This window comes from Nicotiana sylvestris, chromosome 2 (genome assembly GCF_000393655.2).
Source record: "Nicotiana sylvestris chromosome 2, ASM39365v2, whole genome shotgun sequence".
Taxonomy (NCBI): Eukaryota; Viridiplantae; Streptophyta; class Magnoliopsida; order Solanales; family Solanaceae; genus Nicotiana; species Nicotiana sylvestris.
In genome coordinates, this window is record NC_091058.1 from 63,283,596 (window position 1) to 63,310,574 (window position 26,979).

A 26,979-nucleotide genomic window follows, 5' to 3' on the forward strand; every position below is an offset into this window, starting at 1 on the left:
CTCCAATAAAATCCCCGTTGAGAACCTTCAATCAAAACGGGAGAAAAAGAGAGAAAAGAAAAGGAGGCCTTACGAGGCAAATCATCGCAGAATCTGGAAATACAAGCCTGAGCAGTCTAAAGGGTTTCGCCATTCGAATCAAATCAATGGCAGAATTTCACAACAGAAATAAAGACGCACGAAAGCAACTGGGAACGATCAAGGTCACCAAACCGACCGTCATTTCCGAACTAACAATTGTTCTTTGTCTGAAAAGTTCAAACAGGTTTAATCCAAGACAACCGTGCAAGAAGCAGGTGCCGCCCAAAGAAGAAGGTACATGGGTGCAAGAAACATTCTGGCAATAAGGAATTCAATCGAAAGGTAAGTTTCCACGAAACTCCCTTTTATTTCTTGTACTAAAGTAAGAAAATTCAAAAAAAAAGAAGTCAGTGGTTGTTCTCGAATTTTGTCCCCAGCCAGTCAGCATTAGGGTTTTAAACCCTAAACTGAACTTTTTCCTTTAGCCAGCATTAGGGTTTTAAACCCTAAACCGAGCTTTTTCTTCCAGTCAGCATTAGGGTTTTAAACCCTAAACTGAACTTTTTCCTTTAGTCAGCATTAGGGTTTTAAACCCTAAACTGAACTTTTTCCATTCAACCAGCATTAGGGTTTTAAACCCTAAACTGAGCTTTTCCATGCAATCAGCATTAGGGTTTTAAACCCTAAACTGAATTTTCCTTTTAGTCAGCATTAGGGTTTTAAACCCTAAACTGAACCTTTTCCATTCAGCCAGCATTAGGGTTTTAAACCCTAAACTGAGCTTTTTCATGCAATCAGCATTAGGGTTTTAAACCCTAAACTGAATTTTTCCTTTAGTCAGCATTAGGGTTTTAAACCCTAAACTGAATACTTTTCCTTTCAGCCAGCATTAGGGTTTTAAACCCTAAACTGAGCTTTTCCATGTAATCAGCATTAGGGTTTTAAACCCTAAACTGAATTTTCCTTTTAGTCAGCATTAGGGTTTTAAACCCTAAACTGAACCTTTTCCATTCAGCCAGCATTAGGGTTTTAAACCCTAAACTGAGCTTTCCATGTAATCAGCATTAGGGTTTTAAACCCTAAACTGAATTTTCCTTTTAGTCAGCATTAGGGTTTTAAACCCTAAACTGAACTTTTTCCATTCAGCCAGCATTAGGGTTTTAAACCCTAAACTGAGCTTTTCCATGCAATCAGCATTAGGGTTTTAAACCCTAAACTGAATTTTCCTTTTAGTCAGCATTAGGGTTTTAAACCCTAAACTGAACTTTTTCCATTCAGCCAGCATTAGGGTTTTAAACCCTAAACTGAGCTTTTCCATGCAATCAGCATTAGGGTTTTAAACCCTAAACTGAATTTTCCTTTTAGTCAGCATTAGGGTTTTAAACCCTAAACTGAACTTTTTCCTTTCAGCCAGCATTAGGGTTTTAAACCCTAAACTGAACTTTTTCCATTCAGCCAGCATTAGAGTTTTTAAACCCTAAACTGAGCTTTTTCATGCAATCAGCATTAGGGTTTTAAACCCTGAACTGAATTTTTCCTTTAGTCAGCATTAGGGTTTTAAACCCTGAACTGAACTTTTTCCTTTAGTCAGCATTAGGGTTTTAAACCCTAAACTGAACTTTTTTCCATTCAGCCAACATTAGGGTTTTAAACCCTAAACTGAGCTTTTTCATGCAATCAGCATTAGGGTTTTAAACCCTAAACTGAATTTTTCCTTTAGTCAGCATTAGGGTTTTAAACCCTAAACTGAACTTTTTCCATTCAGCCAGCATTAGGGTTTTAAACCCTAAACTGAGCTTTTCCATGCAATCAGCATTAGGGTTTTAAACCCTAAACTGAATTTTTCCTTTAGTCAGCATTAGGGTTTTAAACCCTAAACTGAACTTTTTCCATTCAGCCAGCATTAGGGTTTTAAACCCTAAACTGAGCTTTTCCATGCAATCAGCATTAGGGTTTTAAACCCTAAACTGAATTTTCCTTTTAGTCAGCATTAGGGTTTTAAACCCTAAACTGAACTTTTTCCATTCAGTCAGCATTAGGGTTTTAAACCCTAAACTGAGCTTTTTTATGCAATCAACATTAGGGTTTTAAACCTTAAACTGAATTTTTCTTTTAGTCAGCATTAGGGTTTTAAACACTGAACTGAACTTTTTCCTTTAGTCAGCATTAGGGTCTTAAACCCTAAACTGAACCTTTTCCATTCAGCCAGCATTAGGGTTTTAAACCCTAAACTGAGCCTTTTCATGCAATCAGCATTAGGGTTTTAAACCCTCAACTGAACTTTTTCCTTTAGTCAGCATTAGGGTTTTAAACCCTAAACTGAACCTTTTCCATTCAGCCAGCATTAGGGTTTTAAACCCTAAACTGAGCTTTTTCATGCAATCAGCATTAGGGTTTTAAACCCTAAACTGAATTTTTCCTTTAGTCAGCATTAGGGTTTTAAACCCTAAACTGAATTTTTTTCCATTCAGCCAGCATTAGAGTTTTAAACCCTAAACTGAGCTTTTCCATGCAATCAACATTAGGGTTTTAAAACCCTAAACTGAATTTTTCCTTTGTTCGGCATTAGGGTTTTAAAACCCTAAGCTGAACCTTTCCCCAGCTAGTCGGTATTAGGGCTCCAACCCTGAACTGAACATTTTTATCTTCCTTCATCAATTTTATGAACTTCCTGGCGAATAATTAACGAAATTTTCCTAGTGAAACTGGGGCAGAAAATTTCGTTCGTTTGTTTGTTTTCTCCCGCAGGTCTAACCTCGAGCCACATGGATCGAAATGACCCACGAGATGAGTCCTGGTTCGGAATCAACGAAGAAAAAGAAGAAAAAAGAGAGAAGATGTCCCCGAGATATCGGAGTAAATGGAAGGCAAATTGACTCCAACATTTGGTTAAGGTCCTGAACCCTGCCAATCGCGTCTCACTCAGTATCCCAGAGATTAAACAAGTCGCCGCAACTCGCAAGCATCAAGATTCAGATCGGAGTCTACAAGCAGAATCAGCTAAGACCCAAGATCAAGTCGTAAAAGAATCATAGATAGGAATCTTGTAACTAGCAGTTGACATGCATATAAGTAGTTAGTTCAGTTTCCAATTTTCGTTTGGTTGTAATAAGGCGGTCAGTGACGCAGCAGTGACAACAGCAACAGCAGTAGCAGCAAGCATTGCAATCCCATGGTAGTCCCAGCTACCAAAACTTTCCGAACTACATTGACCTGATTCCTGTTTAGCCCAGGATATGTAGGAAATCTTTGAAGCAAGATTCGGTCAGATCTTTCAAAAAATGTGTTTCACACGGAGTAGTCCATAGGCAAAAAATCGCTCATACACGCTCACTTTATCTTTGCACGAAAACTCTTCGTGTTTCCGAACAAAGAGGGGCAGCTGTGAGCACGTGATTTTTGTTTCGCACGACAATCGCTCCAAAAGAAATAAAAAAATAATAATAATTGGCCCTACTGTACAATTTTTGGATTTTTACATGGCACTTTGTTGGTTATTTGCGATTTTTGCCCATTTTTACTTTATTAAAACAAAATACAAAAAATGTGTGTGTCATGCATAATTCGAACCGTAATCCGGTCGTTAAATAGAAAATCATAAATAGGCATCTTCGTCCGTGATTTTATTTTGTTTGATTTTACCTGTTTTGAAATATTTTAGTGTGTGTGCAAATAATTGTATTGAGTGTGTATTTAATTTTAATTTGATTTTGCTTAGTTTTGTTTTTAAAATAAATAAGAAAAAGAAATAAAAATAATAAAAAGATCCCTTCTTCTTCCGGATTGGGCCAATTTATTAAAATTGGCCCAAACAAACAATGCACAAAAACCAGGCCTACCCGGTCCAGTCCCAGCTAAACACCAGAGCGTCCAAACGACGTCGTGTTAATCCAGGTCGATCTGGGCCGTTGATCTCAAATTGATCAACGGTCAAGATCGATTCCCCACAACCCACTGAGGAACCCGACCCGTTGCCACCCGGACCAACCCAAACCCTTTACCCTCGAAACGACACCGTTCCACTTAAGCCCTCGGATCCAGACCGTAGATCTAGATTGATCTAACGGTTGAGATCAATGCATCCACCCCGTATATAAACCCTTCCCCCTTTACCCCGCGCCCTAATCCAAACCCCCCTGCTTTAGGTCGTCTTCACCAAGACCCCAACCCTCCAAACCCTAGCCGCCCCTGCATACCTTCGCCATGAACGCCGGTGACCTCGCCCTTAACACCATAGAACCCCCTTGCCGTCCTAAACCCAAATCTATCGACCACACACCTCGAATCCTATCCCACCTTCTCGAATCTTCATTTGAAGATTCGAGTCGGGACCTAATCTACACCGATCTGCCCTAAATTCATACCAGACACTCCCCAGACCCCCCTCGTGACCAAACCATACTTGGTTTGGTCCGAATCTGACCAGGGAAGCATGAATCCCGGATCTAGTTTTCGAACCTTAGGGTTCCTCGTCACTGGTCCGTGATTTGTTCGAGCCAAAGAAATTAAGGCCTAATGGACCTTAATCGAGGTGTTTCTCATCTGAGAAACACTTCGATTAAAGTCAGTTCAGCCTTAAGAAAGGTCTGTCCAAATCCGAGTTCAAAACTTTTGATTTTTCGAGTTTTAAGGTGAGTTTGCTTTCTTTCCTTTACTTGTTTTAGTCCATGTGATTTGTTTTAAAAGCTGTTCATGATTGTTGAAGTCTGTTTTGTTTTGAGTTTCTATTAACTGTGTCCTGTCCACTTTGCCTGAACCTTTGTTGTTTGATTGAGTGTCTTTTTCTACTTGTCCTGATAGTGTGTATGTATGTATTTGTTGTGCAATTAGTTGAATTCCAAATTTGTACTGATTAACTGATTCCTCGAAGCACAATTCTGCTCAGTCAATATAATGCGAACCTTGTGTGATACTGTTAAATGTCGGATTTTTGGCTACGATTGTATGTGTTATAACTAATATAGTCGAGTCGACATGTGTCGTCAATTAGTTTCAACTGTCTGAACAAAAATAAATCGATTTGCTTCTGTTGAACATTGCCTGAATCAATTAAGAACCAAGTTCAGTTACTTATAGTTGTTAATATGATTTCAGAAACCTAAGGCTTGGTCTGTAATTGAAATCTGAGTTGATGGCATGTGCACTTGTGCACAGCATGTGCATTGTGCACAGCCTGTTTCCTGCATAAAAGGGCTTTTGATTTAAAAATGGTTTGACAGCATATGCTGTCAAATATATTCTACTGCCCATACTTTGCTTTAGTTTAAGAAGTATTAAACCTTTTAAAGGGTAAATCTGCCAGGGAATGTTGATGGGGGTTAATACTTAAATAACTAAGTGGAACTGAAAAGAAGAGGGCACATGGGAGGGATGTTCTTTTGGGGTCTAACAGGCTGCTAAAGGGCTGAGGTTTAGGCTTATAAAAGGGGGTCTGGAAAATACATACAGGGGACATACAGACAGAGAGAGAGGCAAACAGTGAGGAATAATTTGAAAGAAAGAGAGGGTGATACACATTGAGAGATATACACACACACACATAGAAACAAACATTGACAAGAACAAAGTGATTTGAGGGGAGAACATTTTGAGAATTAAAGTGAGGATAACAGAAAACTGGAAAAGAATTCTCTTTGATGACACAGACAGGCAGGATCAGAAATTACATCTTCTGATTGCTGTCTTGATTTCACTAGTCTTGACCTGTTTGTGCAACATTGATTTCTTCCAAATCCCAGCTGAGTCTGCTTGATTGTTGTCGTTTTACTTGAAGACTTGGTCTAGTTGAGTATTCCCAGTTGAGGTCTTGATCCCACTTCAATTATTTCGTGTGTTTGTTGCTGCTGCTATTCTGTCCCTGTTGCCGCTACTATTCTATGTCCTGCTGCTACTGTTAATTCTGTTTCCTGCTGCTGCTGATTTCCCCATCTTCTTCCTCTTCTCCTTCGCATTTTCAGTGTTTCCAGGTACACATTTCAAATCCCACTTTGGTGTTAGCTGTAACAGTTCAAAAGCATGAAATGAAAGGAGTTCTTGAAGAAAATTTAGATGTCTGTTTTGTAATGCTTGTGGTATATTGACTTCTGTTGTATAAATTGATTAGTGTGATTCAGTAATGAAAGATTAGTTAGATAATACTTAATCAAGTTTTAGCCTCTTGCATCTTAGTTTATAGTTGTTTGCCAGTACAAGATGTAATGGTACAGTATATAGAAGGCATGGAGAATTGGTATAGATTTTTTGACTGGATTCCCGTTTAACTAATGACATGCATAGAATAGAATATTTCCACCTTACACAAATGTTCCTCGTTTATTTTTAGTTTTCCTTTATCATAACCCGCTAGGCAGCATATAGAAGCGCGTTCGAATCCCCGCAAGTAATGAGACATAGTAGTTAATTCCCTTAAATTCAGCCTCAATAAGTCTAGTTAAATTCAATTCAAGAAACGTTTGGACGCAAGTATAACATTGGGTCAATCTCGAATGTAATTTCTTTGTCCAATTAAAGTATGTTTCACAAGTTATGACATCCCTCCACTTTGTAAATAATTAATCAGAAATTGATAAGAATCCGGATTAGGCAAAAGCATATAGTTAAATTAGCATGTCCCTTTTCTTTTAGTTTTAGGGACAAATGCATTAGAAATGTAGCCACTTTAGGATATCCTTTCTAAAATAGAGACGAGCCTCGCCAAATAAAAATGCAAATTGCGGGGCCCTCAATAAATAATCATAATATTTAGAATTCAGGCTAGGCCGTTTAGTGAATCTCATGGCTTTTCCACCATATAATAACGCGTTAGACTCTTTAGGCACGGTTTAAGTAAATTATATTCTTAAATTCGGGTGCGCATTGATGTGACCCAAATCCAAATCTCAACGGAGTCAGAATGTGTCGACGACCACGGGTGCATTGATTGTGACGTAGTTCGAGATGCATTTTCATGACGTTGCAATTCTATAAAAATAAATGATAATAATAAAAGCGGTTTAAACTTAAGAAAAGCACGTAAATCATAACATATATTTAAATTAGATATCTAGCCATTATAACAATTTAAGCGACCGTGCTAGAACCACGGGATTCGAGGGTGCCTAACACCTTCCCTCGGGTCAACAGAATTCCTTACTTAGAATTTCTGGTTCGCAGACTTCATTTGGAAAAGTCGAAAATTTCCTCGATTTGGGATTCAAGATAAACCGGTGACTTGGGACACCAAAAGCCAAACCTTTCCCAAGTGGCGACTCTGAATTAACTAAATAATCCCATTTCGAATATTGTCACTTAAATTGGAAAAACTCCACCCGCGCATTTTTACCCTTCGGGGCCGGGCGCGCAAAAAGGAGGTGTGACAATTACCTTGTTTGTTAAGTTTTGATTCCTATATAAACCTACTCTTCTTTTAAGTTTTGGACAACATCAATAACAAAGGAACTCTAGTTCATCTACATTATTATACTCTCAAAAAACTCTCTACTCTCTTCTGTTCCTTGCAATTCCTATTAGTTCAGCCGGCTGTAAGCCAAGGCTGACTACTGGCATTATCTTCACTCTGTATTCTTCATACTCTCCTTAACTGGTATGTTCTGATTCAATTCACATTCCAAGCTATGTGTTTACTTTGTTCCTGCAATTTATCAATCTTGATTTCCAGTTTTATGAGCTATTCTACTTAGTATACAATCAACATGATTACTGTATCACAAAGTATGTTTTAAGCTTATGGTTTCATACTGTTTAGCATGACCAAACCCTGCTTGTTCTAAAATCTTGAATGTTTTCATGAAATGTTTATCTGGTACAATTTGTTCTAATATAATTCTGTTTGTATCTTAAACCTATGTGTTCTCAACTTAACTTTGTAACTACCATCTATGTATTTGATTGCCATCACTAAGGTGTATGCTAGGTGTTCCCCCTACCTCTTTCCCTTGTGTGAGATCTGTTCTGAAGCTGTTTGTTCTCTAACCTGCTTTTTGACTATTTTAAATGTCTTCTTAAACTATTCCTACTCTTAACTCTGTTCTGGCTTTCATAAAAGTTCTTTCTGCTACTAAGACCTTCTTTCTCTGTCTACCAAACTCTTTCAAAGTCATTATGCACTCCCATATTACTCCTAGAGTATTAGGTTCTGCCCCTCTAGCATGTGTACTGCCTTGAGATCCTTAAGATCTCTCTGAACTCTGGCATGTCAGAACTGGCCCTTCCACACTGCACTTAAATCAGTTATTGTTGAGAAAAGATCTAGGTGTGAGCATTGCCCGGGATCCTCAAGGTCCTTAGGGAACTTTGACACACCTAGACATGATATTGTTTATGGAACTTTGGTATTTGAGGCTATTGGAGGCTTGGGAAGTCATTTGGGCCTGCTTCAGGATCCCTATAGTTAACTTCTTTTTCTTCTTCTTTATTTGTTTATGTAATTTATTCCACTGGTCTGTGATAATTATTTGTAAACAACATTGGGGATTAGTAAAAAAGGGGTGGGTAGTTATATCTGTTGGGTGATTCGGGTAGATACCATGCCTATAAGATTGTGTTAATGCACTTGTTGTGTTTGCTTTACTTTCACAATATTAGAAATCATGTCTATAGGATTTAAATGGCTTTCTAATTAGAAATCATGCCTATAGGATCTAAATGGCTTTATAATTAGAAATCATGCCTATAGGATCTAAATGGCTTTATAACTAGATATCATGCCTATAGAGTGTAAAGTGATTAAGTTCAGTTTCTATTACAACATGTATTTCCATTTGTTTCACTAGAAATCGTGCCTATACATTCCAATATCAGCTCTTAACAATTAGATACCATGCCTATAGGAATTAAAATAAGAAATTTTACCTATAGAACTTAAAATTAATTTAATTAAACAAATCAGTTTAATCCATGTTAGTTCCTTTGAACTGGTTTAAACAATTGTCCGCTTCTCTAATGAGTTTTCAAACACTGCTTAATTTACTACTGCCAGAAAACATGTCTATAGGATCTCAAGTATCCGTTTAAAACTGTTCGCTGTCTTACTGCATCAATGTAGATATCATGCTCTTAAGACATCACTATTCTGCGTTTAGGCAAGCCTATAGGATGATTTAAATTCTGCAACTCTGAAACTGTTCTTTGGTTATTTAAAACTGTCCAGATTTAAAAGGTTAAGTCAGTAGGCAAGCTAAATAGGATTTTGACACTTTGTCCTAATTCACTACTGTATAATTCCCGCTCACCTAGATATCATGTTCTAGGATCTTCTCTTAAATACTTGACTGTTGTTTGAAGACGCGCATTTACTTGTTATATTTGTAGAGGTAATTGTGGGCCTATAACTTGTTCCCTTTAAATGCAGTCCTTTGACGCCTAGACTTTTATCCTTTAAAACCATAGGAAGGACTAGAACTGTCCAAAAGCAGAGGTCCTAAAATACCTCCCGGGCCACGAGAAGGGACGGGTAGTGCACGCATAGGACACTTTTAAGGTTATTAGAATGCTTTAGGTTATGACTAAGGGGGAATTGGGTAGTAAGGATATGATGACTATACGCTAATGTCACGTGTAGCCCCTCATTGAGGAGTGTTTACCGGGCATTGTGTGGGGTGATCTTGTAGACTAACCGACCTAGGACCCCTTTTTCCCAATTCCCGATGTTTAAACTTTACTTTTTATATGCAACTTGTTCAAATTCTGTGTCATACCATGTCCAACGTGCTTTTATTTGCAATTATGTGTTTTCAACTACTTATTTGTTAAAGGAATAATTCGTAAGTATAAGTTCAATGTTCGACCGACACCCACCATTGTGGACCGAGAGGGGTGCCTAACACCTTCCCCTCAAGGTTATTTCAGGCCCTTACCTTAAATCTCTCGTAATGCAAACTAGTCTAAGAGTTAATCGCTCTAGGTGCCTAACGCACCATAATCCGTTAGGTGGAGACTCTTCAAATACCCAAATCCCAAAAGAAAATGAGTTATTACCCTCATGAATGTCGAAACATGGACTTTTTCCTTGGAGGAAAAAAGGGGGGGCGACAATGGACGCATCTGCGGTTGACCCAATGCTTCTGCGATTTCGCACCTGCGGTCCCCAATCCGCAGGTGCGGTTATGATAGTAACTCAGCAGCTTCAGCTGCAAATTCTAACTTCCAACTTTTCGATAACCATCCGAAATTATCCCGAGGCCCCCGGGACCTCAACCAAAAATACGAACAAGTCATATACTACTATTCAAACTTGTACCAATCTTCGAAACACTTAAAACAACATCGAATCATCAAAACAACATCGAATTCAAGCCTATGGATTCCAAAATTTCCGAATTCCGCATTCGATTAAAAAGTCCATCAAACCTCGTCCGAATGACCTGAAATTTTGCACACACATCAGAAATGACACAACGGACCTACTACAACTTCCGAAATTCCATTCCGATCCCGATATCAAAATTTTCACTACCAACCGAAAAACGCCAAAATTTCACTTTCGTCAATTCAAGCCTAAATCTACCACAAATCTCCAAAATATAATCCGATCATGCTCCTAAGTCACAAATTACCTAACAAAGCTATCTGAACCATCGAAATTCAAATCCGAGACCTTTTTCATATAAGTCAACATTCGGTTGACTTTTCCAACTTAAGCTTACTCAAAAGAGACTAAGTGTCTCAAACTTCTCCAAAACCACTCCGAACCCGAACCAACCAACCCGATACCACATAATACAGCTGAACAAAACATAAAGAAGCAGAAATGGGGGAAACAAAGCGGTAACTCATGAAATGACCGGCCGGGTCGTTACACCGCCCTATTAGTCTTAGGGGTGAAATGATTGAAAAATAGCCACAGTTTCAAAAGTAATTGAAATTTAGTCACTATTATGTAAAGATAAATCTGAACGAAAACACTGTTCAAAATCCGAAAAATATTCCAGCATAATATAATGGAGTTCGGATTTTTCACATGTGAACTTCCAACATAATATGCTGGAAGTTCATACACAGGTGCTCCAATCTTCAGTATATTATGCTAGAACTTTCGGTGTGCTGCAGTCCAGATTTCATACACAGGTGTACCAATATTCAGTATATTATACTGGAACTTTCCGTGTTGCAGCAAAATAGTGGCTATTTTTCAATAACATTGCAAACGCAGACTATTTTTCAATTACCAGTCCGAAAACTGGCTAGACCATGCTATTTCACTAGTCTTAGCCATGGCTGTTGGGCTTTGGTCCATTTGGGTCAAATTACTTCAAATAATCTCCGGGCCTTATGAACCGGTGACTCTTCGAACTTGCCCCGTTCCGGCAGTGTCCGTGGCAAAGCCTATCTCTGATGATTTGATGAAGCCCAAAATTATCTGGGCCCATTTCCATTCCGGTGTTAGCAGATTGTTGTGACATCTTTTTAATTTGATATGTCACGTACTCGTATTTAAGACTGTGTTACTACTTGGCTCATCTTGGATTCTAGTGAATATCCATATTGTTGAATCCAAAACGAACATATATAACTCTGGTCAAGTAATCAAGAATGCGTATGACAATCCAACCCCTTATTTCACTTGATTAGTGTGAAAATGCACTTCACGACATTATATTTAGGGATTTTTACCTTCCTAAAACCTTATTATCTTCTTTATTCAAATTTTAATTTAATTACATAGTCATATACAATTTATCAATTATATACAAATAAGTTTTAAATGAGTATCCATTTATATTAGGAATTGAATAAGAAATATCAGTTATTTCCTTATCCCTTTACACGTGCCCACTCCCCCCCTCTCTCTCCTTCTCTGTACTCTCCTTTTCTGTACTCCCCTTCTCTGTTTTTTCCCCATTTTTTCTTCATTTGATGTTTTCTATTTTTTATGTTTTCTTGTTGTATAGAGTTTTTATCAATGGATTTCAATTATTTTAACGTAGCAATTTCCTTTCATGTTGCACAATTTGTGTTCAAATTGAAATTGTCAATCAATAAATTTTGAAGGTATTTGACTCTCCACTATTGACAACCATTAAAAAGCTTTGAAGCTTTGAGATCGAATTTGAGTTTTCAAAAATCATTATTTGTTTGGATTGGGTGTTGTTGCAAACAATTGAGAATATTGTTTGGAGTTTATATCTCAATTTTGAGGGTGTTTTTGTTAATATTCGACTTGATTTTGGCTGAATTTCAGATTGAAACTCGAAGAAGAAGAAGAAGAAGAACACATGACATACAATATACTTACGAAATTGTAGTAAAGTTGTAGTATAATTGTATGTAAATTGTATTCTGTTATAGTTTTATATTTTTTTTATTTAAATATATATATATATATATTTTTATTTGAATGTTGTATGAAAGTTGAAAAATAATTGTATAATGTATGAATCGTTATATAAATTTTATTTAAAATATCAATACCATCTTTTTACATAAAGTTATTGATATGTATCAAAATTGTATTAAGAGAGTAACTTTTAATTGGAATTTTAGAGAGGAAGAAACACATACCACAGACAAAATATGTACAAATCAGATACAAAATATATACAAAAGACATATTGTATAAAATTATATTTAAGTTGTATTATATTGTAGTTGTATTTAACCGGATAGAAATAATGTATGAAAGTTGTAGATAAGTTGTATAATATATAATTAATTGTATGAAATATATTTTTACTATGTATGTTGTTGTAAATATTTAAATTTATATTAAATTCGTACGAAATTTATTTTTAATTTGTATGTTGATGTACCATTCTTAGAGATAGAGATTTTATGTGTTTAGTTTGAATATAAATATGCAATAAAGTTTAGATTCAGTAGAAATTCTCTTTTAGATCTTGTTAAAATCCATCCCAAATTCTCCTTAACTTTCTATATAAATTGGAGCCTCAAGTTGTGTCACGACCCGAAATTCTCACAGTCGGAACCATGATGGCGCCTAATATTTCACTTGCTAGGCAAGTCAACATTAGAATAATTCATCTGTTTTTAACAGTTGAATTAAATAATGAAAGATAACTGGAATAACTGAAATAATAATGCGGAAGATAAAACTGCCAAACGTCTATGAAATTCCCTGAACCTGGTGTCACAAGTGCACATGCTTCTAAAGTATTACACATAAAGGTTTGAAATAAGTAGCTGTCAGAATGAAGTTATACAACTAGAAAGAAAAGGGGATGGGGACTCCAGGAGCTGCGGGCGCTGAACAACCGTACCTCAAGTCTCCAACAGTGTCCAATCCGAGCACGCTAATAACCGCCGCTGGGACCGAATCCAAAATCTGCACAGTGTGTAGAGTGTAGTACTAGTACAACCGACCCTATGTACTGCTAAGTGTTGAGCCTAACCTCGACGAAGGAGTGATGAGGCTAAGGTAGGTCACCTACACTATAACCTGTACGCAGTATATAATAATGACAGAATAATAGAAATACTGAACAGAATTTAAACAACCAACAGAAATTGATAACCACAGCCTTGAAAATACACCAGTGTCGTCTAAAAACAACGCAACTCAGGAAATGAAAACATATAGGTTGTTGCGGGCGCAACTCGATCCCACCAGACAACATATAGTCATCCCTTATTTCTCCGTGACATTATCAATAACAGTAAATAATATGTGTTTGTTGTGGCGCGCAACCTGATCCCACCATATATTAATATCAATATCATAATTCACTCTTATTTCACCATATCAATCTACCCTTATTCCACCTGTTGTGGCGTGCAACTCGATCCCACCATATAAATATATTCACCCTTATTCCACCATATCAATCCTCCCTTCTTACACCTATTGCGACATACAGACCGATCGCACCATATTAGTACCAAACACTCAATGTAAACAATCAAATCAACAATCTAAATTACAAGGCCTTTACGATAAATAAATATCAAACTGAACCAAGAAAAGGAAACCTTATTCGCTATAGAATCTATACAATTAGTACTACACAGCGAGATCAATCTAGCAAATTTACTATTTGAAGGTACAAGTAAGTCAATTAAAGAAAATAGCTGGTAATCATGAAACTATGAAGAGAGCAAACACAATTGACAGGAGAAGATACTGATTAACAGGTAGTAGTTAAGCGTAGAAAGCATTTAGAGCACATAACAATTAAGATAGGCAGGGAAATAATTAAGGAAAAGCGATAAATCAGGGAAAACAGATAATTCGGCGGAGCATAAGCACTCGTCACCTTGCATATACGCCGCTCACATGGAATTCACATAACACAAAGTCTGAGGGTTCCTAATTCCCTCAAGTCAAGGTTAGACACAACACTTACTTCGCTCCAAAGGCCACTCAAAGCTCAATCACAGCTTTGCCTTTCAAACACGCCTCCGAACTAACAATATCTAGCAAATTACCAACCAAGCATTTCAAAACAAGTCTTAGGAATCACCCACGATCAATAAGAATTCAATTTAGGTTATCATTGAAAAAGTAAAAAAAAGTCAACAACCGGGCCCGCTTGGTCCAAACCCAAAATTTGAATCAAAATCTGATTATCTATTCACCCCCGAGCCCGAATATGTAAGTTTTGAAATCCGACCTCAATTTGAGGTCTAAATCCCCAATTTAGCAAATCCCTAATTTCTACCCAAAAGTCCCCAATTCCACCATGAAAACCTTAGATTTTAAGTTGAAATCTTGTAAAATGAAGTGAAAGGTTGAAAGAAACTAGTTTAGAATTGCTTATCAATATTTTGGGAAAGAAATGGTCTTTGAAAAATCGCCTCTTGTGTTTTAGGTTTTGAAAATATGAGGAATATTGATACCCGATTTTTCCCAAAAAATATTTCCAATTGCATATATATCTTCAAAATCATGCATTGATTAGCAATTGATATTTTTCCACAATTTTCCTATATTTTTATTAATTTATCCAGCATTTTATTTCCAAGAAATAATTATAAATTTACCTCATAATTAGCCAAGTTGGTACCTTTTGGCTATAATTGCAATAACTTTGCAATTATAGCTCAATCATATGATTTTGTACTATTTTCATCCAGAAATTAATCATGTGTATTTTTTAAATACTAAATAAAAATTTTAAAATTATTTTCTAATCATGAAATTCATTTTTATAACTAACAACTATTTTTGTAAATTGTTTTAATTAATTTACATTGGGTATTTAACAAATAGCCACTTTTATTTCAATTATAGCCTAATTAAATCAGACCCCAACCCAATTAAAACGACCCAAATACCCCAGGTCCAATACCTTATCCTACCCGACCCTATCCCTTGTCTAATCTGGACCGTTGATCAATTTTAATCAACGGTCTAGATCTCCCCTTTCTTTAATTAACCCTAGAGACTACTCCCCTTCCCCTTCATTTCTCTCTTTCACTCTGCTGTTACACTTTCCCCTCACCTCTCAAATTCTCTCTGCTAAAACCTAAAGCTCTCACCAGCCGTCGACTTGCTGGTTACTATGGTGGTCTTACCACCATCCCATCCCCCATGGCTCCTTCCTATGCCGGGTTACTACTGCCTTGAGGTCCTCAAAGGAACTAGAGGCGGTTCAACTCACCCCCATGTTTTTCATGTCATTCCCAGGCCAATCTTGGTCTGTCCGAGTAAGATCCTGCCATCTCCGTCTAAAACCTGTGGTTTCTAGGCCGATTCTCTTTGTCTTTGGGTTATCTATATGAAACCCTAATTATTAGCTCTTGATTTCTTAGATCTGTAATAGATCTGGGTATATTCCGAGTTATTTTGCTGTTTTCTTTAAAGATTTTCTGATTTTTCTAAAACGACTCTTCATCTTCAAACCAGGGTTTCTTAACCCCTTTTCAAAATGGCTTTTCCTTCTGATTTTATTATTAATCTATGATTTTCACTATGTTTAAATGTTTATTTGAGTTTTCTCTTTTTATCTGAGTTATTATGTTGAAAAATCTAAGTTTCTTGGTTTTAATCCTGGATTCTGAGTTTGTTTTGTGATAATATGTTCGCTTAATCTGTATATGTACTTGTTTCTCATGAGCCTTATGATTCTTTGTGGTTTTACCCTATTTTGTTCATCACTGTCTCTGACTTTTACTTCCTCCGCCTATGTCATGTTTATTCTATTAATTCATGCTATGCTCTACGTGAATCCCTACTTTTGTGTGATTTTACCCTATTTGGCTTATTAGGGTTTCTAATTCTTGCCTATTATGTGTTTATTCCGCTTGTTCTCATAAATTTTGTGTTAATTTCTCCTAAATCAGTACTATTTGCTATTTTTGAATCTTTGAATCTCTGTGACTGATCCTTCACTGATTTCTTGTGATATTCTGTAGTGATTTTAACCTTTAAGATATTTTCTTACCTTTATATATGGTCGAGCATGCTGTCAACTGATTCTTAAGTATTTACCTTGATTAGAATCTGCTGAACCTAGTCTCTATTACATGTTGTGTACTTGTATTATGTTGAAAATATTTCCTTATTTGTTATATTCATCCTTATGTAATTTCCTTCCTTATTTAGTATTTGCCTGTTACTGTTTAAATTTAACTCCTTAATTAAAGGAAGTACTTATTCTAATTTGATTCTAATTAGTACATAGTTTCATAATTACTACTGAACTATGATTCTTGCTTTATTTTCTACCTGTTTTCAAACTATAAGTACCTTGCTCTTTCATTAGCACAAAGACACGAACACATTGGTTCAAAAACTCTCTCTCACACAAAACCTCTCTTATGCTCTCTTTTCTCTGGTTAGTTGATATTGTTCTAAGTTAGCTGGCTGCAAGCCAAGGCTGATTACTTTACTCTCTTTCTCCTCACTTTGCGTTTACTACCTTCTTTACTGGTATATTCTGATTTCAATTCAAGTTCCAAAAATAATATTGTCCTTTTATTACTTCAATTCATCCTGTTTCTAGTCTGCTTTCACTTATGGTTTTGCTGTGAAACATGTAGTTGGTATGTTTACATTATTAGCATGTTATGTACTCCCCTTCCTTAGGGTCTGTATGAACATGTTACCCCCTCTATGTAGTCTATTTCCATGTGATCTTGCTCTATCTAGTTTCTGGTATGAATCTCCTTGTAAAGTAGTCTGCACTCCTAAACTTGTATGATTCTGAGATTGATTTTAAATTATGTTGATCCTATACTGAACCCCTTAAGCATTGCTGATTCTGTGACTATGTCTAATCAGTGTTTTTGAGCATATCTGTACCAATTCCAAAGACTTCTGCCTGCTATGCGTTTACCATTATGTGTTTTACCTGTCCCCAATTCCCATTTACCCTTGTGTGAAGGCTTGTGGTACTAAACCTGCCTTGGTTCTTTGTTCTATGCATGATGCTGAACCTGTTTTGGTTCTGAGGTTGGTCTGTTGTTTGTTGATTGCCCTACTCTTTTCAAAACTGTCTTATTGAGTACCTCCTATGTTGTTTTACAAAACTATTTTCAAGTCTCTTTTCAAATTATTTTCCTACTTAAATGTTTTTTCAAAACTATGTCAAGCACTCTCACTCTATTCTTAGCTCCCTAAGTTCTGCCCCTCTAATGTGTGACTGCTTAGGGATCCCTATGAGATCCCTTTGAACTCTGATGCATTAGAGATGGCCCTTCCACAATTCACTTACTTAATATGGTTGTGAAATCTAGGTGTGAGCATTGTCCGGGATCCATTGAGGTCCTTAGGGAACTCTGACACACCCGGATATTGAGAAAGGCTATGAAACAATTTGAGCAGTTGAGGTTTTGGAAATTTGGGCCTACTTGCAGGCTCCCTATGGTGTAACTCCTTATTTTTCTTTATCTATTAATGTAATTTATTCAATGTTGGTTTGTAATATTCATTGTAAAATAATATTGGGGATGTCTAGTGAAAAAGGGAGGGTAGCTATTCAAGTTACCAAAGGGTAAAAAACATGCTTTAGGTTTATATTTGTGCATTAGAATTCATGTTTATGACCAATACATGCAAAACATATCATGCATTAGATACCATGCTCCTAGGTTTCATGTATATTGTTTTCAACATCTCATTTTGACATCATTATTATCACTTAGAAATCTTGTTTCTAGGATAAACGACAACATTAAAATAAACTGTTACTTATGCATATTTTGAAATCATGCTGTAACCTGCTGTGCATTTAGAAATCCTACTTTAGGAATTCTGCATATAAACCATTCTGAACCTTATATGTGCATATTAGATACCGTGTTTAGGATCTTGTTCATACTCGCTCAGTCACACCTAATTAAACTACTGATGCATGAAAAAAGGATATAAAACAGTCTCACGTCTAATTATCTTGTTTAAGTAAAACTGGTAATAATTTGTATCTTGTAAAACTTAGAACAACATGTTTTAGGTAAAATATCTCCTACCCTGTTTTAATAGTTCTGGCAATAATTGTGCATTATCCCACGCCTAGGCAAGCCTTAGGTAATCAAATTTCTTATAAAATTGGACACTGCCTCTTTGTGTTTACTGCTTAATGGTTAACAGGCTTAAAATCAGTAGGCAAATTGATTAGGCCCCTGCTTCTAAGTTAAAAAATAAATAAATCTGCATGTCTCTTATGTTTTGATACTCACCTAGACATCATGTCTTAGGATCCTGTTTAATAATACTGCCCTTGTTTGTGTTTAAGTCATGCTGTTTACATGCATTATCTGCGGAGGTAAACTTGAGCCTCTTATTTGCTCCTTCCTGCTTTTATTTGCTAAAGTCCTATGTGTTCTTGCTTGTCGCCTTAGTATTTTGTCCTTTAAATCTTAGGGGTCTATCTAGAACTGCGTATAGGTAGAGGTCCTAATTTCCTCCAGGAGCATTAATAAGAGACCGGTAACAGCACGCATATAGATCGCTAAATAACATTCGCTTAATAACCGCTAAGGGGTGGGAAGGGTAGATATAGATATGATGACTACGCGCTAATGTCACGTGTAGCCCCTCATTCAGTAATGTTGACCGGACATTGGGTGGGGTGATCCTGTAGGCTAACCAACCTAGGACCCCTCCTTCTCAAATTCCCTTTACTTTCCATGTGTATACAATTTGTTTAAGCCTTTCCTTTGTCTCATTATTTGAGTCATATAATGTCCGAAACCTGCTCTTATTTGTAATTATGTGTTTAAAATTATTTATTTGTTAATGGACTAGTTTATAAGTATAAGTTCGGCCGGGACCCACCGTTGTGGACCGAGAGGGGTGCCTAACACCTTCCCCTCAAGGTTATTTTGATCCCTTACCCTAAATCTCTGGTAATGCAAACCAATCCAAGAGTTAATCGCTCTGGGTGCCCTAACACACCATAATCCATTAGGTGGCGACTCTTCAAATACCCAATTCCCAAAAGAAAACGAGTTATTACCCCCATGAATGTCGAAACCCGGACAAAAAAGGGAGCGCGACAGCATGGCGACTCTGCTGGGGATACCTTTAGGCTCTTACCATAACGAACTTTTCTTTTGTGAATCGGTCCAAGCATATTTTACCCCGTACCCTTTCCCCTTATTTGAATTTAACTGCCTATTTTAAGCATTTATGTTTCTTTTATTCATGAAACTGACCTGTCTCTTTGTTTTCCTTTTCAGTAACTGTATTTCAATTACTTAAATACTGCATTTATTTTTTCCTACGTGTAAATACCTGACTACATGCTATTAATTGCTGCATAAATCATGCTCCACATTATATTCCACTCGTGCGTATCAAATCCTATAGCAACGCTTGATGAGTGGTTGCACTCTTCCTATTTATTACCCTTAAATTTGAAAAAGCTTATTTGTGGTAAAACCAGTCGATCAGCGGTGTAGTCGACGGTTCCGTGCCTTTCCCCCTCAAGTTGTCCACTTGAGGACACCAGTCTAAAACCCCATAGTAACCTTACTCTGATCAAAATTGTGCATGCATAATGGTCAAACCTAGTCGAATCAATTATGTTGTCCACATAATGATTCTTTAAGATGAGCCTTATCGAAAGTCCACCGGGGTCGTATTTGTTAAACCTCCTTCTTTTTGAAAAGAAATAAGGGAGGGACTTAACATACCTATTCCCAGAATTATTTGAAAGAATCCGGTTCTGCGAAATATGGACGAAACTCTGCTTTGAAACTCTCGAAATTCAGAAACGAACTTGGTAGCTTTTTGAAATTGAAACGTTGGCTAAAATTGAATTGATGAACGAAATTTTTTTCTACTTTCATGTTTTTGGACGAAAGGTTGGCTAAGGAGTTGAATTGAATGCCTGAAATTTTTGAAAATCATTCTGCTTTCTCACGTTGTTGATTTAAAAACCGAAAGTAGAATGTTTGGATAATAATCACAAGAGTCTTCCTTTCATAAGACTTGTAAACTAGCCTTTTAAAACATTTATGACACATGTAAAGGTGAAAAATGAGTCACCTTAGACTAAAGGTGTCACGACCCAAATTCCACTACGGGTTGTGATGGGGCCGGACACCGCTGTCAGGTAAACCAATCAAAATACTTAATTAAATTCTCGTTTTAATAATTTTGAAAACTATGATATTTCCTTCAATTTTACTAGTAAAAGATAATCATTTCAAATCAAGTATGAATGCTAAGAAGTTAATACAAGATACCCCATAATCATCCCAGAACCCGGTGTCATAAGTGCATGGGCATTTACTAGGGAATGGAATAAAATACTATAACTGTCCGGAATACAAAGTGGACAGAAATGAAAAATACAGAAAAATACTCTGATGGGGACTCTGCCGGCTGTGGATCGTCTCAATAAATGCAGCTCACCTATGTTTCCATATCAACCATGCCGCTATGCCACTAAGCCACTAGCCACATATGAACCCGTGCAACAAAAATGCACAGTAAGTGTAGTCTGAGTACGAAAACAACGTGTACCCAATGAGTACCCCGTCTAATCTCGAAGAAGTAGAGACGAGAGGTCAACTTCGACACTTACTAATGGTCCAATGATAATATAGTAAAAGTGTGAGGAACTCATGGATTTCATAAAACAAAATTTAACTCATATAGCCGGAAAGCAGGTAAACAACTTCCCAATTAATAAAGTATTTCCAAGGATTTACTTTTCATTATCTTTGTCAATTTATCACTGGTCAGGAAGGGCAATTATCAACATTTAAAATTCTCAGGCAAGCAATACAAGCATGCACATATCATGCCGAGGTCGTTCGGCTCGATCCAACATAAATGTAAATTGTGCACTACTGAGGGTCGAACGACGCGAACCATAGATGCATATATTACCCCGCTCGCGAATCATACATGTGATGCGGTCAAATTTAAATAAACAATCGCCCTGCTCGCGAATCATACATGCGACGCAGGTACACATAGAAATACATGCTCAAACAACCAATTAAGAATTTATCGGGGAACGTTTGTCCAAGTAAAAGCCAATTCTCTTTTGGCGATTTAAGAAAATGAAGTTTAATCCTTTTTGAAATTCATTTACCGATTCGATAGAATTTAAGCAATTTAACTGCCAACAAGATTACATATATTCCAAGTATAGCATGCTTTTGGGTCCTAGACTACCCGGACTTACATATAATAGTAGCTATGCACGGACTCTCGTCACCTCATGCATATGTAGGCCCCTACAAATAGAAGCACATAACCAATTATTTTACCTATGGGGACAATTCTCTCTTACAAGGTTAGAAAGGGGAATCACCTCGCTCTGAAGATCCATAACCAGCATTCCACGCCCTTCTGAAGACTCGAATCGATGCACAATGCTCCAAAACTAGCCAATAATTATGCAATTCCATTAATATATGTTCAATTACTCATTACAATCCAATTTATAGCAATTCCTAACCCCGATCGAAAAGTTGACAAAATTTCCCTCGGGCCCACGTGCCCGGATTCCGAAATTTTTTGAAGATAAAGTTTACCAATGAATTCACGAACTCAAATATATGATTTTCTCTTAGTTTCATCCCCAAAATTGTGGTCAAAATCCAAGAATATGAATTTTCTAGGTTTTTCTCAACCCCCAAATTTCTACCAATTTACATGCTAAAATCCATACATCATCAATATATTTAACTCAAGATAGGTGGGGTTAGCTTACCTTGTCGTTGATGATGAAAAACCCCACTTGAAGCTCTCTAAAATCGCCCACACCAAATGAAAATGGGAGGAAAATGGCCATCTCCTGATTTTAATAGAATACACTGCCTCCAGCCCTTTCCACACCTGCGGTGCACTAGCCGCACCTGCGGAAATTTCTATCGCAGGTGCGGTCTCAGCCAACTTGCTCAAGTCCGCTTCTGCGGAGCCAGGGCCACTTCTGCTGTCTTGCTTCTGCGGAAGATTCGTCGCACCCGCGACCCATCCAAGCCCAACCATTTTCCGCTTCTGCGACACAAGGGCCGCTTCTATGGCTCCACACCTGCGGCCCAAGTCTCGCAGGTGCGGTTACACCAGCAACCAACAACTTCAGCTTTTCCTCCAAGTTCTAATTCGATCCGTTAACCACCCCGAATCCACCCGAGGCCCCCGGGACCCCGACCAATCATACCAACCAGTCCCAAACACATTACAAACTTGCTCGAGGCCTCAAATCATATCAAACAACGCTAAAATCATGAATCGACCTCCAATCCATGCTTAATGAACTTTAGAATTTCAAACTTCAACATTCGATGCTGAGACCTATCAAATCATATCCGATTGACCTCGAATTTCGCACATAAGCCATATTTGACGTTACAGACCTACTCTAACTTCCAAAATCGGAATCCGACCCCGATATGTCAACTCTCGGTTAAACTTCCCAAAAACCTTCAAATTCCTATCTTTAGCCAAATGACTGCTAAAGGACCTACAGACCTCCGAATTCACTTTCGATCGCACTCCCAATACTAGAATCACCATACAGAGCTATTCCCAGACTCGGGATCCCAAATGGACATTGATAACGCTGAAATGCACTTCATCCCAAAGTTATGAGATTCTTCGAAAATGCTAACTTCCACAATAGGCGCCGAAATGTTCTCGGGTTTTTTGAAACCCAATCTGGACATACGCCCAAGTCCGAAATCATCATACGAACCTGCTGGAACCTTCGAATCCCGATTCTGAGGTCGTTTACTCAAAAATCCAACCTTAGTCAGTTCTTTTAACTTAAAGCTACCGAAATGAGAATTTTTTTTCCAAATCAACTCCGAACTTTCCGGAATTCAATTCCGACCGTATGCTCAAGTCATAATACCTAAAGTGAAGCTGCTCATGGACTCAACCTGCTAAACAACGCGCTAGAGCTCAAAACGACCGATCGTGTTGTTACAAAAGGGGGACTGCCACGTTTGTCTTTTGGGGGGGTGGTGATTTTGTAAATTTTTATCCATTTATTAGTTAAGTGGGTAATGTTTCGTTACCTGGTAATTAATCAATTACCCACATAATTTAAAAATTACCATAAATTACTTAAAATTTTATTTATTTTTAAAATACTTCATATATACTTTATATATTATACTACCGTGGTCATATGGTACCTTGTATGGTACTAGTTCATAATTATCAGGTATTATCGCTCGACCCGTATTTTATTCCAAATTGGCCACTTTCAACGAAACCTATTTTCTTTAATCCGTGTACCGGGTTATCCTTTATAACACTTATTTATTGCTTGTTATAAATAACGTAAGTACGTTAACGCCAAGATGATCTCATCCCCGAGTCTACGTCGGTTAACTGAAAATGAAATTTTAACGTACGAAAACGCGAGATGTAACATCCTTCCCTCCTTAGAAACATTCGTCCTCGAATGTTTAACTCTTCGAGATTTATATAACCTTGGTAGAGTCGCCCTTGTAACAACGCTACTACCAACTCTTCTTGTAGAAACCCAGTAATTTAATGCCATATAGGACTATAATCATTAATAACTACGGGTGCTCCACATGACCAACAACAATAGCTAGCACAAGAATTCGTACATGCACCTTGAGGTTATGACGTCTCAGTCGGACCCTTCTCTGGGGAAGGAAATAAGTAGGGATATCTAGACTTCATGTCTTCCTCGGCCTTCCAAGTCATTGTTGTTCCTCCAAAGTACTTTCACGGAGGTCACCTCCTTATTCCATAGCTTGCGGATTTGTTGGTCTAGAATGGAAACCGGAATTTCATCGTATGATAAGTCTTCTATAATCTGTACATCATCTATGGGCAGCATTCGTGTAGGATTGCCAATGCACTTCCGTAACATAGATACGTGAAAAGCCGGATGGACAGACTCCAATTTTGAGGGCAAACCTAACTCATAAGCTACTTGGCCTACTCTCCGAATGATCCTATAAGGCCCAATATACCGTGGGCTAAGTTTTCCTTTCTTTCCAAACCTCATCACACCATTCATAGGTGACACCTTTAAGAATACCCAGTCATTAACCCCAAACTCTAAATCTCGTCGCCGCATGTCAGAATATGACTTCTGACGACTCTGAGTTGTCAATAGTCGATCCCAGATAAGCGTTACTTTTTCAATGGCCTGCTGAACCAGGTCTGGCCCATGTAATTCAAATTCTCCAACATCGAACCACCCTATAGGCAGCCTACACTTCCGTCCATAAAGATCTTTGTATGGAGCCATCTGAATACTGGAATGGTAATTATTATTATTATATGCGAACTCAATAAGAGGCAGATGATCATCCCAGCTACCTTGAAGTCTATTACACAAAATCGTAACATATCCCCCAGTGTTTGTGTTTGAATAGTATGCTTAGCCTGTCCATCTATCTGGGGATGAAATGTTGTACTAAGACTTACTTGAGTCCCCAATCCTTTTTGGAAGGACCTCCAGAAGTTAGCTGTAAATTGAGCTCCTTTATCCGAGATAATAGATTCAGGGACACCATGCAGTTGTGCTATCTTCTTAATATAAAGCCTGACATAATCCTATGTGGAATAGATAGTCCTAATGAGCAGAAAATGGGCTGACTTTGTAAGCCTATCAACAATCACTCATATAGAATTGAACTTACGTTAGGCGCGCAGTAATCCCACGGTAAAATCCTTATTAATTACTTCCCATTCCCAGGTCGGAATCTCTATAGCCTGCAATAACCCACCAGGTTTTTGATGCTCAATCTTAACCTGCTGATAGTTAGGACACTAAGCAACAAATTCTGCTATATCCTTTTTCATTTTGTCCTACTAATTCTGCTATATCACTTTTCATTTCGTCCTACCAATATACTTCCCTGATGTCATGATACATCTTTGTCGCTCTAGATGGATAGAATAACGAAAATAGTGAGTTGCTGCCATAATCTGCCGACGTAGCCCTACAACATTAGGCACACACAATCATCCTTGATATCCGAGGACCCCATCTTGTGTAATTCCAAACGGTGTCTTCTCCTTCTGAAGGGTGGTATCCCTATAATGAACTAACATAGGATCCTCGTACTGGCATTCCTTTACTTCAATTACTAATGAGGATGTTGCCGTATCCTGAAGAGTAATCCCAATGTCACCTGAGTCCAGTAACCAAACTCCAAGACTAGCTAGCTGATGAACCTCATGGGCTATTTCCCTCTTTTCTGGCTGTAAATACGACAAGCTACCCATAGATCTACGACTGAGGGTGTCGTCTACTACATTCGCCTTCCCTGGATGGTATAAAATATCAACGTCATATACTTTAAGTATCTCCAACCATCTCCTTTGACGAAGATTCAATTCCTTTTGCTTAAAGATATACTGGAGGTTCTTATGATTCGTATAGATATCAACATAAATGCCATACAAATGGTGCCTCCACATCTTTAGTGCATGAATCACCGCGGCTGACTCTAAATCATGGGTGGGGTAGTTATTCTCGTGCTTTCTTAGTTGTCTAGAAGCACAAGCCACAACCTTACCATACTGCATCAGCACATAACGAGGCCCAACGCCTGAAGCATCACAATAGATAACGTAACCATCGGTCCCCTCTGGAAGCATTAGAACCGATGCTGAAGTTAATCTATCCTTTAAGGCCTAGAAAACTCCGTTCACAAGCGTCGGTCCATTGAAACCTAGTTCCGTTCTGAGTTAACTTACATGGTTATCGTAATCTTGTACAATTCAGGAAATTCCCCTCTTCGGAGGCCCAAACTTCATCTTTTATCCCTCACAATTTCGCCCTTATCCCACTATTAGGGCAACATTTCATCTATTCTAAACGTTACTAGTCTTAGACTTATTTGTGTTCATTCAGGCTATACTGAGCCTTCTATAACTTAGAGAAACCATCAGCTCTCTTATGAACTTATTCCCAAGGACTTATCCATTCTTGTTACCTTTTTACTTATCTTTTCTTATCCTTCCTCCTGTCTTCCTAGAACCTTGTCGCTTCACCATACTTTAGCTTGCGACATACACATATCTATTTATACTTATTCGCAACCTTTCTTCAACCTGCTTGCACCATAGATTTCCTTATGTTATTCCGGAACATCAAGCAAGATACCATATACCACTTTGGTCGAATGTGCTTAGAAGAGAAGAAAATTTCGTTTCAAATTTCTTGTAATAACCTGCTAAAAGAAGTTATGAACCTTCATCGGTGTTGTGGGTCTAGGCAAAGTCTTCACTGCCTCAGTCTCTTGTGTATCCACTCGAATGTCTTTATCCAAAATAATATGCCCACATCTAGTCCTGAATGTAGTCTTCGGAATATCTTCATACTTAACCCTTACCTGATGGTACCTAGACCTCAAGTCTATCTTTGAAAAACACTTGGAACCTTGTAACTGATCAAATAGATCATCAATTCTCGGGAGCGGGTACTTATTCTTGATCGTCACCTTATTTATTTTCCTATAATCAATACACATTTGCAAGGAACCATCTTTCTTTATTACAAACAACAGGTGTTCCCCATGGTGACGTACTAGGTCTGATAAAACCATTTTCAAACAAGTCCCATAGTTGTTCCTTTAACTCTTTCAGCTCTGCGGGGGCCATTC

General features: G+C 37.6%; 1 protein-coding gene across 1 annotated transcript; it reads right to left on the reverse strand.

The window, feature by feature from the left end:
- Positions 1-5,895: 5,895 nt before the first annotated feature.
- Positions 5,896-25,972, reverse strand: LOC138884996 (uncharacterized). The gene is made up of 5 exons (XM_070165877.1): positions 25,422-25,972; positions 25,224-25,311; positions 25,052-25,120; positions 24,794-24,922; positions 5,896-6,018 (listed from the first exon to the last, which is right to left on the reverse strand). Exons 1-5 carry the CDS (start codon positions 25,970-25,972, stop codon positions 5,896-5,898), a joined length of 960 nt encoding a protein of 319 aa, XP_070021978.1.
- Between the last annotated feature and the right edge of the window lie 1,007 nt (positions 25,973-26,979).

What these genes read in the sequence shown, in the direction of transcription:
- LOC138884996 (XM_070165877.1), bottom strand. Translation starts at nt 25,972, where the DNA reads ATGCTTCCAGAGGGGACCGATGGTTACGTTATCTATTGTGATGCTTCA. An exon ending in TGCCAGTACGAGGATCCTAT is followed by an intron (nt 25,312 to 25,421) that starts GTTAGTTCATTA and finishes CTAATGTTGTAG; the next exon opens with GGCTACGTCGGCAGATTATG. An exon ending in TGTATCATGACATCAGGGAA is followed by an intron (nt 25,121 to 25,223) that starts GTATATTGGTAG and finishes AACTATCAGCAG; the next exon opens with GTTAAGATTGAGCATCAAAA.